This window comes from Salarias fasciatus, chromosome 18, assembly GCF_902148845.1.
Source record: "Salarias fasciatus chromosome 18, fSalaFa1.1, whole genome shotgun sequence".
NCBI classification, from domain to species: domain Eukaryota; kingdom Metazoa; phylum Chordata; class Actinopteri; order Blenniiformes; family Blenniidae; genus Salarias; species Salarias fasciatus.
In genome coordinates this window covers 23,749,879-23,762,378 of record NC_043762.1, presented here as the reverse complement: position 1 = coordinate 23,762,378, position 12,500 = coordinate 23,749,879, and the positions used below count along the sequence as shown (strand labels likewise).

The 12,500-nt window shown below is 47.3% G+C and overlaps 1 protein-coding gene across 1 annotated transcript in view; it reads right to left on the bottom strand.

Moving 5' to 3' along the window:
* LOC115404978 (zinc finger protein 850-like) overlaps positions 1–12,500 on the bottom strand; it is an 89,500-nt gene that overhangs the window by 2,265 nt on the left and 74,735 nt on the right. The window contains exon 5 of the mRNA XM_030114363.1: positions 1–674. This exon is cut by the window's left edge and continues 2,265 nt beyond it. Within this exon, the coding sequence (XP_029970223.1) occupies positions 1–674 (674 nt within the window). The remainder of the gene's footprint in view (positions 675–12,500) is intronic.

Here is a 12,500-nt window from a genome sequence, read left to right as displayed (position 1 = left end):
CTGTGATCACTGAAACATTTCCCACATGCTTCACAAGAATATGGCTTCTCACCTGTGTGAGTTCTAATGTGGACCAACAATTTTTCCCGACCAAGGAAACACTTTCCACATGTTTCACAACAATACGGCTTCTCACCTGTGTGAGTTCTCATGTGTGTTCTTAAACCAGACTTGTCACTGAAACTATTTCCACATGTCTCACAAGAATACGGCTTCTCACCAGTGTGAATTCTCATGTGGACCAACTTATGACTCTGAATACTGAAACACTTTCCACATTTTTCACAAGAGTACGGCTTCTCACCTGTGTGAGTTCTCAAGTGGACCAACAAGCTACTCTGTCTGCTGAAACTTTTCTTACATGTCCCACAGGAATACGGCTTCTCACCTGTGTGAGTTCTCATATGGACCACTACATAACTGTGATCGCTGAAACATTTCCCACATGTTTCACAAGAATACGGCTTCTCACCAGTGTGAGTTCTCAAGTGGCTCAACAAACTTTCCCTACGAAGGAAACACTTTCCACATGTTTCACAACAATACGGCTTCTCACCTGTGTGAGTCTTATTGTGTCGAATCAAAAGACTTTGACTGTAAAAATTTTTCCCACATGTCTCACAACAATACAGCTTCTCACCTGTGTGAGTTCTCATGTGGACCAACAAATCATTCTTTCGGTTGTAACTTTCACCACAGATTTTACAAACTTTCTTCTTGTCAGTGACAGTTCCTAAATTCTGACATATTTTATGTTTTTTACGGACAGTTTCAGCAGATGTTTCCTCACAGAGAAGCTTTTCACATTCCGCCTGCTTCTCTGACACAGGAAAGTTTTCCACACGCTCACTATTAAATATGCTGATTTTTTTTACCTTTGTATTTATCGTTGATTCTACGTTATGTTTCTTCACATCGTGCACATCAGAGTCATGAAAGAGGAAATTCGTGTCCGGTTCTGCTTCAATCAGGTAACTTTCTTCTGGTTCGTCCTTGATCTGTGGAGGTTCTGGTTCTTCTGGTTCGTCTTTGATCTGTGGAGGTTCTGGTTCTTCTGGTTCCTCTTTGATCTGTGGAGGTTCTGGTTCTTCTGGTTCGTCTTTGATCTGTGGAGGTTCTGGTTCTTCTGGTTCGTCTTTGATCTGTGGAGGTTCTGGTTCTTCTGGTTCCTCTTTGATCTGTGGAGGTTCTGGTTCTTCTAGTTCCTCTTTGATCTGTGGAGGTTCTGGTTCTTCTGGTTCCTCTTTGATCTGTGGAGGTTCTGGTTCTTCGGGTTCCTCTTTGATCTGAGGAGGTTCTGGTTCTTCCTGCTCTTGACAGTAGTTTGTTTCCTGTTTAAAGAGCTGCTCCTCTCTACAGTCGTGGTGCTGTGGGAGCTCTGGAAGGACAAAAAGTACAAGGTAAAAGGTCAGTTACATTACTTCTATAGTTCCAGCTTAAAAAGAAAAACTGATGCGATAAGTGAAATTGAAAACTTCCAGAGTTCTAAAACGATTTACACAATTGCTTTATGTGCACCTTTAGCAGCTGGAGGATTAACCATTACTTTTTGTTGAAAGGTCCCGACTGGTTCATAGATGTCGGATTGGGCTTGATTTAGCCAAATCGACCTGATCACCTTGTGATATTTGGAGGGTTGTAAAGGAGGAGGAAAAGTATTGCATTCACACATTTTCTCCATTGGTTTGGCTCATTTCCAGTAACAGAAACTACATTCTCAAAACAACATGGACAAACCTCCAGACTACTTGCCAATTACATCACAACACAATATGTCGTATTTCATCCATCCATCCATCCATTTTCTTCCGCTTATCCGGGGCTGGGTTGCAGGGGCAGCAGTCTCAGCAGGGATGCCCAGACTTCCCTGTCCCCAGACACTTCCTCCAGCTCCTCTGGGAGGATCCAAAGGCCTTTCCAGGCCAGCCAAGAGACATAGTCTCTCCAGCGTGTCCTGGGTCTTCCCCGGGGTCTCCTCCCAGTGGGACATGCCTGGACCACCTCCCCAAGGAGGCGTCCAGGAGGCATCCTAACCAGATGCCCAAGCCACCTCAGCTGGCCCCTCTCGATGTGGAGGAGTAGCGGCTCTACTCCAAGTTCCTCCCTGGTGACCGAGCTCCTCACCCTATCTCTAAGGGAGCGCCCAGCCACCCTACGGAGGAAGCTCATTTCAGTCGCTTGTATCCGGGATCTTGTCCTTTCGGTCATGACCCAAAGTTCATGACCATAGGTGAGGGTGGGAACGTAGATTGACCGGTAAATCGAGAGCTTCGCCTTTCGGCTCAGCTCCCTCTTCACCACAACGGACCAATACAAGGACCGCATCACTGCGGCCGCTGCACCAATCCGCCTGTCAATCTCACGCTCCATCTGTCCCCCACTCGTGAACAAGACCCCAAGATAATTAAACTCCTCCACTTGGGCCAGAGTCTCTCCACTGTCCTGGAGAGGGCAAGCCACCTTCTTCCGGTTGAGGACCATGGCCTCGGATTTGGAGGTGCTGATCCTCATCCCTGTCGCTTCACACTCAGCTGCGAACCGCCCCAGTGCATGCTGTAGGTCCGGGTTCGATGAAGCCAACAGGACAACATCATCTGCAAAAAACAGAGATGAAATCCTGTGGTCCCCGAACCGGACCCCCTCTGGCCCCTGGCTGCACCTACAAATTCTGTCCATAAAGATTATAAACAGAACCGGTGACAAAGGGCAGCCCTGCCGGAGTCCAACATGCACCGGGAACAGGTCCGACTTACTGCCGGCAATGCGGACCAGACTCCTCCTCCGGTCATGCAGAGAACGTATGGCCCTTAACAAGGGGCCCCGGACTCCGTATTCCCGGAGCACCCCCCCACAAGACACCACGAGGGACGTGGTCGAACGCCTTCTCCAAGTCCACAAAACACATGTGGACTGGTTGCGTGAACTCACACAAACCCTCGAGCACCCTATGGAGGGTATAGAGCTGATCCACTGTTCCACGACCAGGACGAAAACCGCATTGTTCCTCCTGAATCTGAGGTTTGGCTATCGGTTGAATCCTCGTCTCCTGTACCCTGGAATAGACTTTCCTAGGGAGGCTGAGGAGTGTAGTTGGAGCACACCCTCTGGTCCCCCTTTTTAAACAGGGGGACCACCACCCCAGTCTGCCAATTCAGAGGCACTGTCCCCGACTGCCACGTGATGTTGCAGACAGTCCCTGCACATCCCCCTTCAAGGGGGAGTCTTCTCGAGTTTCAGTTGCTGACTCCATTATTACGAGGGCCTACGAACAAGCTCCGGCCGGACCGGGAGGACACTCCTGTCGGTGCTGTGCCCGCGGACTGGCTTCGGTTCTCCTTCTGGGATCCGTGGTTCTTGTGCTGGACCGTCCAATGGACTGTACTCAACATAGTCCTAAGCTTTACTTTCTATTGTCTCATGCTAGCTGTTGCCAAAGCTGTCCGTCCCTGGGAGTGGGATCCCTCGATACTGTGGTTCTCCCCAAGATTTCTTCTTTTCCCACTGGGTTTTTGGAGTTTTTTTCTTGCCGGATGCGAGGGTCTAAGGCGGTGGTTGCTTCGTTTTGTCTCGTTACTGTGAATTTGACATATTAACATTATGCTTATTCACTGTTTTTATTGTTTTAACATTATAACATTACCTAGTTCCGTCATTGTCGATCTATTGTGGACTGTTCATGCGACTATGTTTATTGGTCTGATGTCAATGTTCTCACTCTGTTCTGTCTGTGGACTGTTTATATAGACACTATACTGTGATTCATTGTTATTATCAAAGTCATTATAGATCTTTGAAATTTTTACCAATCAATGTAACATCTTGAAGCCCTCTGAGGCAACTGTTGTTGTGATACTGTGCTATACAAAAATAAATTGATTGATAATTGATTGATTGACATCCAGAGACTTATGGTGCGTTCACACCGGACGCGAATAGCGCGGCGCGATTCGCCCCTGGTTGGCCGTGTGTGCATTTTGTGACCCAACAGCGGCTGCCGCTGAATTCGCGTCTCTGTTGCCGGCGGTCTGCTAATTGCTTGATAAAGCCCGACAACGTCGTCGTCGCGAGTCCAGGCGACGTGTCTGGTTTCATAATATTTTGCAGAGGCGTTCAGAGCATGGTGAATTTCACCATTTACTCCAGGAGCTGCGCCGGGATGAAGGACGCTTTCATCGGGACTTCTGTCTCTCCCGGTCTGGTTTGACGAGCTGCTGTCCCGCATCGGCGCTCGCATTCCACCGGGGACCCGACCTCTCAGTGAACTCACAGTTTAACCAACAGCAAACACTGTTTCACCACAATCTCTTTACTCAGTTTACCCGGGGACCCGACCTCCTCACTAATCTTCCTCCAAGCAAGCTCCTTTTTATTCCTGTCCCTATAAAAATACGACGAAGGGAGCTCAGGGCGAGCGCAGACCGCTGTGATCAGTTTCTCATCCATTTCTGGTGTTTCCCAGGGGCTCCGGTACGTCATAAATGATGTCATATAGAGCGGCTCTGTGATTGGTTTGCCGCGCGCGAATTCGCTCGAAAGTTCAACATTCCCAACTTTCACCGGCGCGAGTAGAGCGGTTCGCACAAGTAGGGCGGCGGAGCAGCCGCCGCTCAATTCGCTGAATTCGCGCCGCGTGACCGCTCGCCGCTTCCTGGCCGCGCGAAAACCATATATTTTCTATGTCAATCGGCCGCTCTTGCCGCGCTATTCGCGTCCGGTGTGAACGCACCATTAAGATACTCAGGGTCAATCTCGTCCACCCCCGGTGCCTTGCCACCAAGGAGCTTACCAACCACCTTGGTGACTTCAGCTTGGGTGATGGACGAGTCCACCACTGAGACCTCAGCCTCTGCTTCCTCCACGGAAGACGTGGCGACGGGATTGAGGAGGTCCTCGAAGTATTCCTTCCACCGTCCAACAATATCCCCAGTTAAGGTCAGTAGCTCCCCACCTCCACTGTAAACAGTGTTGGCGGAGACCTGCTTTCCCCTCCTGAGGCGCCGGACGGTTTGCCAGAATTTCTTCGAGGCTGACCGATAGTCCTCCTCCATGGCCTCCCCGAACTCCTCCCAGACCCAAAGGTCAGATGACACGACAATAAAGTAGATCATCGACCTCCGACCTAGGGTGTCCTGGTGCCAAGTGAACTTATGGACACCCCTGTGCTCGAACATGGTGTTTGTTATGGACAAACTGTGACTAGCACAGAAGTCCAATAACAAAACACCACTCGGGTTCAGATCGGGGAGGCCGTGCGATCCAATCACCCCCTTCCAGGTCTCACTATCACTGCCCACGTGGGCACTGAAGTCCCCCAGCAGAACAATGGAGTCCCCAGTCCAGCACCCCTCCCAGGGACTCCAAGAAAGCCGGGTACTCTGCACTGCTGTTCGGCCCATAAGCCGAGACAACAGTGAGGCACCTGTCCCCGACCTGAAGGCGCAGGGATGCGACCCTCTCGTTCACTGGGGTGAACTCCAACACATGGTGGCTGAGCTGTGGGGCTATAAGCAAACCCACACCAGCCCGCCGCCTCTCACCGCGGGCAACGCCAGAGAAGTGGAGAGTCCAGCTCTTCTCGAGAGGTTGGGTTCCAGAGCCCAGGCTATGTGTGGAGGTGAGCCCGACTATATCTAGCTGGTACCTCTCAACCTCCCTCACAAGCTCAGGCTCCTTCCCCGCCAACGAGGTGACATTCCATGTGCCTAGAGCTAGTCTCTGTGTCTGAGGATCGGGTCGCCGGGCACCCTGCCGTCGTCTGCCACCCAATCCACATTGCACCCGGCCCCTACGGTTCCCTCGGTGGGTGGTGAGCCCACTGGCGGTCAGGCCCACGTCATCCCTTCGGGCTGAGCCTGGCCGGGCCCCGTGGGCAAAGGCCCGGCCACCAGACGCTCGCTTACGAGCCCCAACCCCAGGCCTGGCTCCAGGGTGGGGCCCCAGCTGCGCCATACCTGGCGACATCACGACCTTTGTTGTTTTCCTTTGCATATGGTGCTTTCGAACTGCTCTCAGTCTGGCCCGTCACCCAGGACCTGTTTGCCATGGGAGACCCTACTAGGGGGCATAAAGCCCCCTGACAACATAGCTCCTGGGATCATGCGGGCTCACAAACTCCCCCACCATGATAAGGTGGCAGTTCTGGAGGGAGAGTGTTGATCGTGTTGATCTAAACTTGCTGATTGATTCTCAGTCTAATGCTTGTTCTTTCCAAAACATGTCAGGATCATTTCATTGTATCAGTCATCACATGATCAATAGCCTGTTCATTTGTCAAAATGAGTCAAGAACATTTTTCATACCATACACAACTCTTGGAACATTGGATAAATCGATGAATTGACAGCCAGGTGAAACTAGAACTTGACGAACATGTTAAGAGTTACACACATCTCAGACGACCAATCAGAAAGTATGTTTAGTTAAATAAGTTTAGTCAGTTACTGTGAATGCTGCAAAACGTGTTGATTAATTTTAACCAGGACCAGTATGACTTCTGAACAAGGACACACCAAGCCAAGCTAATGAACAAGGGCCACTAGCTGCTTGAGGAGGAAGAGGAGAAGCAATGGCAGATGGTGATGCAGGGTTTCCACCAGACCTTTTCAGTCCGGGCGCCCTGCCTGCACTAAATTCTGCAGCGCCCGGACAAGAAAAAAAAAATAAAAAAATAGCAGAGCACTTGTAGCTAATTAGCAACTGCGCTCAATTGACTGAGCTGGACGTTCCAACGCTACGAGTGAGCACAGCACTGCAGCAGCAGCACACAGCCGCTCTGAGGTAAACAGCAGTCTTGTTCATGTTGTAGATATTGCAGTAAACCATCCAGCGTCCATACTGGTATTCTATCAAGAAAAAGCACATACTGTAGAAACATTCACAACTGCTGCTCCAACTGGATACTGACATTGTGCTGTACATTGTACAGGGCCCAGTGTACAGCACAATGGACGCAGATCAATGAAATAAATATATGCTGTTGTTTCTGCAGCTCCAGTTTGCTCTCTGAACTGTGGATGTTTACGCTGAACTAGGGCTGCAGCTGACGATTATTTTAGTAAACTTCTAATCAGTCCTGGAACTGAAACTAAGCATAAAACTTTTGAAAGTCTTACTCTGAATCTCATTAACTCCAGCTGGAAAACACAGAAGCCAGTCCTGCTTGCTGTAGTGTATTGCCCCCCCTGCTCCATACTATGAATTTTTGTCTGAATTTTCAGACTCTCTCTCCAGTTTAGTCTTAAGTTCAGATGAAATCATTGTCGTGGGAGACTTTAATATTCATGTAGATGTTGACACTGACAGCCTTAACATTGCTTTCAGTTCACTACTTGATACAATTGGTTATTCTCAGAAGGTGACTCCTTCTCATCACTTTAATCACACCCTCAACCTTGTTCTCACCTATGGTATTGTGGAGTGGAGCGGCGATGTGAGGAGGAACGTGTCTGCTCTTTAGGTTCCTGCACACCGCAGCTCTATTGTTATAACAACTGAGCTGTGAGCGGGTGCGGCGGCGCTCGCGGCAGTCCTAACCGCAGCGGCAGCATTAGCAGCAGTCCTAGCCATGGCGGTAGCGCTAATGGCAGTGCTCGCCGCAGCGGCAGCGTTAGTGTTCACAGCTGCGCTGGCCGCGACGGCGGCGTTAGCTGCAGTGCTAGCAGTGGCGGTGGCGGCAACAGAGAACTGAAGGCCCTTTTGATTTTTACACACACACACACATTTTTACACTAATCTTTATTCTTACAACAACTAAGCATTCGACCCTGATTTCTTGCCACCAACAGGCCAGGTCACTCTCATACCGACCCTTCTCACTCCTGTTCCGACATAACGTAAATGAAACTTAACATAAAAAGGCCGAAAAAATGGCATCAGTGCATAGAAAAACAATTACTTAACACATCCAGAAAAAAACGAAGTACATTTTAACACAATTAAACACAAAATACGGCATGAAATGGCCCAAACAATCCCCTCCCATGATGCCTTGCAGCACCAAACACACACAGCACAGCGGCCCCCAGTGGCGCCTGCCGCCACCACAGTATTGACATTGACTAGTTAACAGTTTTTCCCCACAACCCTGTACTGTCTGATCACTTCCTGTTATCATTTGACTTTATGCTAACTGGATTTAAAGTACCTGGAAAAAAAAACCTTAAACTTAGAAGATGTCTGTCAGAGGACAATGTGACCAAATTCAAGGAAATGATCCCATCAATATTAAATTCACTCCCATCTGTTGGCCCAGTGGACAGCAGTATCAACCCCACTGAGGTTGATTCATTTGTCGATGAAGTGGCAGCTTCACTCTGCTCCGCACTTGACTCAGTTGCTCCCCTGAAGTTAATAACATTAACCCAAAGGAAAATAGTTCCATGGTACAACAAACAACTGCAAACATTGAAAAGATCAGTTCAAAAACTAGAGAGGAAACGGCATCTAACCCAACTAGAAGTATTTCATACTGCCTAGCAAGAAAGTCTGTTAACTAGGGGTGGGACGAGACACAAATTTCACGGGACGAGATCTCTCGCGAGATTGAGTCCACGAGATCGAGACGACACGAGACGGGGGTGTGTGTGTGTGTGTGTGTGTGTGTGTGTGTGTGTGTGTGTGTTGGTGCTGAGGTGTGGGGGGCAGCGCGGTACTCACATACAGCGTCGGAGTGTCGGGTCGGAGTGCCCCTTTGTCCGGCCACGGCGCCCCCCCCTGTACACTTCGCCCTAGGCGGTCGCGTAGTTCGCCTATTCCCGTTCAAACCGCGGCGCACAGACAACGCCATGACTGCATTTGCACTTCATGCCACTAGGTGCGCTGTTTGCATGTTCAACCTTATTTTACACAGACACCACAGAGGAAGAAAGGGCGCCGCAGCCGCTGCAGGCTCTCTCTGCATGTTGTTAGAAAAAGAGTGTGAGCCGGCAAGACGTGGTAAAATGTGCATTGATGCGATGCACCGTTTTTTCAATGAAAGAGAAGAACTTAACGATCGTTTCCGCACATTTTCTTTACGTCGTATCAATTAAACTGTGTCACAAGTAGTTTGTGTACTACAAAGACCAAGATTCCTTGCAGATAGAACATGCGCAGAACAGTATTTCATGTCCTTTTCGACCGGGTATTTAAATATGAATATGAGCATATTCAGGGTTTTGCACGTGTTTATATGGCTGTGTGCCATGTAATGTATTATTCTGTCAATATTCCATTTAATAAAGAGTTTTTGCCTTTATATAAACGTACTTAATCTCGCGGCATTCGATCTCGCGAGATCTCGCGGCATTGCGATCTCGCGAGATCTCGTCCCATCCCTACTGTTAACTTATAAAAAAAAAACTTTACGTAAAACTCGAACTGCCTACTATCATCCTCAATAGAAGAAAACCAGAACAATCCCAGGTTCCTCTTTAATACCATAGCCAGGCTGACAAAAAGTCACAGCTCTGTTGAACCTCAGATCCCCTCAGCCTTAAGCAGCAATGACTTTGTAAACTTCTTTATTGACAAAATCACAACTATTACAGATAAAACTGAAAGCACTCTCCCCAAAGTGATCACAGACCAACCAACCACATCCTCAGATCTGTCAGTAGAACCTGACTCACAACTATTTAGCTTCCATCCTATTGAATTCTCTGAGTTATCCTCAATTGTGGCCTCACCTAATTGTGGCCTAAACCTTTAATGGGTGCATTCAGTTCTAATTGGGCATCAATCAAAACAGCTGCTCCACTGATTAATTGAGGAGACCTGGACCCAGTGGGTGTAAGCGTTTACTTAACCCCAGGCTCCTGCTATGTGGATCTGGCTCCCAGTTCTATTTCTTTTCTTTCCTTCCAATGTAATTTCATTGTATTACTACATGTCATTGATGATTGTTTCTCTTGCAGCCTATGTACTCTGTGTTTATATATGAAATGTATGGAGATACAAGAAACTGTCTGTCCTATCTCCTTCTCTTTCTGTCCCCTCACCCCAACCGGAATAGCAGAAAGCCGCCACCTCTGAGCCTGGTTCTGCAAAGGTTTCTTCCTGTGAACAGGGAGTTTTTCCTTTCCACAGTCGCTTATGCTTGCTCATGAGGATCTGTTGGGTTTTCTCTGTAAAAGTGTCTAGAAACGACCATGTTGTAATTGGCACTTCATAAATAAAAGCTGAATTGAAATTGAATTAAACGAAGCATCGAGTCAGAGGATTCTGCCTCGATGCATTTTAGTAATCGAATTACTCAAATAACTCGAATAATTGTTTCAGCCCTAATCAGCGCATAGTGACAATTTACATTTCACTGCTCCAGACATATCGCTGACATAAATCAGAAACAGCAAAGCCCAAGAATGGAACCCTGTGGTACCCCGTATATTCTTGTCCTATGAGATGACATCTCACCACTCACATCGACAGCCTGTAGTCTTTCACTGAGGTAAGATTGAAACTATACTGTCCAGCCCGGTGGCTGCGTTGATACTCAGACCACTCAAAACCTTTGAAACACTCTCCATTGTGACACTCTGGAGCTTAAATACATTCTGCATGCAACACTGATTTTTCAAAGATGTTCTTTCACAACCTTCAAACCAAAATTACCTGTACCAACAGGTAGATTTTCCACGAGAGAGAATGCTACAGTCGGAAGAAACTTGTTAAGGTAATCAGCAACCACAGCTTTATCCAAGTTTGTTGTTCCATTCACTCTCAACCTAATGTTGTTTGACTTGCTGTCACATTTTGAAGTTGTGACAAGAGATTTTCAGTTTCCACAGTGTTTTGGCATCTTTCTTGTTTTCACTCACCACACTTGTAAAGCAGGCAGCTTTTGCCTCTTCCTCACTCTTGTGAACAAGGTTCCTGTAATACGCAAACATTACATGACCTTCTCTTTTTTTGTCCATTTCGTTTTTCTTTACAAATTTGTTTCCCTCCCTGATCATTTCTACAATTTCACTAGACATCCACTGTCCAGGGTTATTTTTCACTCATACCTCAGTGGATGGGGCTAACCTGTTGATTACATTGTGAAACAGCGATTTGAATTCAGACCACGCTTCATTGATGTTATCGCAAGAGACATTTTCCAAATCCTGCACAAACTGCTCTGGGTTGTAATGCTGTATCGATCTAACTTTAACAATATTTTGTTTGTTTCTGAAAGCTCTCAGCACTTTACTTGCACAAGAGACAGGCAGGTGATCACTGAGACCACACTGGCTAAACTTACCTTCATCTGAAACCAAGACGATGTCTAACAATGACGACCTTGAGACAAGGTTCCTGAATCAACAGCACCAAAAACATGCACAAAGTTTTGTAAAGCCAGTAAACCAGTCCGTTACTAGGTTGAAGAATGACTGTATTAAAAATGTTAAGAATCACAGCCTCACTCTCTGAAAGTTTCATACCAAGGCCGGTTGATGCCTCCAGCTTTTCATAGAAGTTTGTTGATGGTTGTTGTTCATGGTGATTGGAGTCGAACCATCATGAAACAGAGAAATAAATTTAGTGCCGCCATTTATTGACGGACACACACACTTCTTCTACTGTCAGGAACCTCGGGGTCTTATTTGACCAGGATATCTCCTTTAAAGCACACATCAACCTGGCTTGTAAAACAGCATATTTCCACTTGCGCAACATAGCTAAAATAAGAAACATTCTACCTAGAAGCAATGCAGAAAAACTCATCCATGCATTTGTTTCTACTAGACTGAACTACTGCAACTCCCTTCTTGCAGCCTGCCCAAAAAGTGCATTAAAAAACTTTCATTTGGTTCAAAATGCGGCCGCCAGATTATTAACCGGAACTAGAAGACGCAAACACATTACTCTTCACTGGCTTCCTGTCGAGTTTAGAGTTAGATTTTAAATCCTTCTCCTCACAGCCCCTTGCTCTCCAAAATCATCTTCACTGTCATCGCTGTAAATCAGAATGTTGAGAAAAAAAATCCTTTCGTGCTTTAGTGAAGATGCACAAATGCGCGCACACACTCACACTCACACTCACATTCTGCTCCCTTCTCACCACCCAAGAAATAATATTTCTCTAGACCCGCCCCTGTGAGTGGACATTTCCAGGAGGTGGCAGATGAATGTTATTGGATGATTTGCATTTGGGGGCGGGGCTTAGCCTGAGGCCAAAAGCATGGATAGGTGAGAGGAGGGGCAGCAGGTCCATTAGTGTGAAGTGAAAGTCAAGTCATGAGAGTAGCGTTGTAGCTGGTGGCAAATCTTCACATCTCAATATTAATATCTGGATACAAAAAAAAAATATTTAGATATTCAGGTGAAGCCCGACATATTTCCTCTGGGGGGCAAAAGGAGATGATGTGTTTAATGCTGTGGTGTTGCTGGAATTACATTTCCACACTAGAGGGGGCGCTGTGTGGTCCAGTTGAAGAAGAGAATGGAGAAGAATAGTGGCTGTGTTTGGAGCAAGCGCCAACCTCTGCTCATAAACCATGAAGATGATGCGGAAGTGCAAAAGAAATGTAATTCCAGGG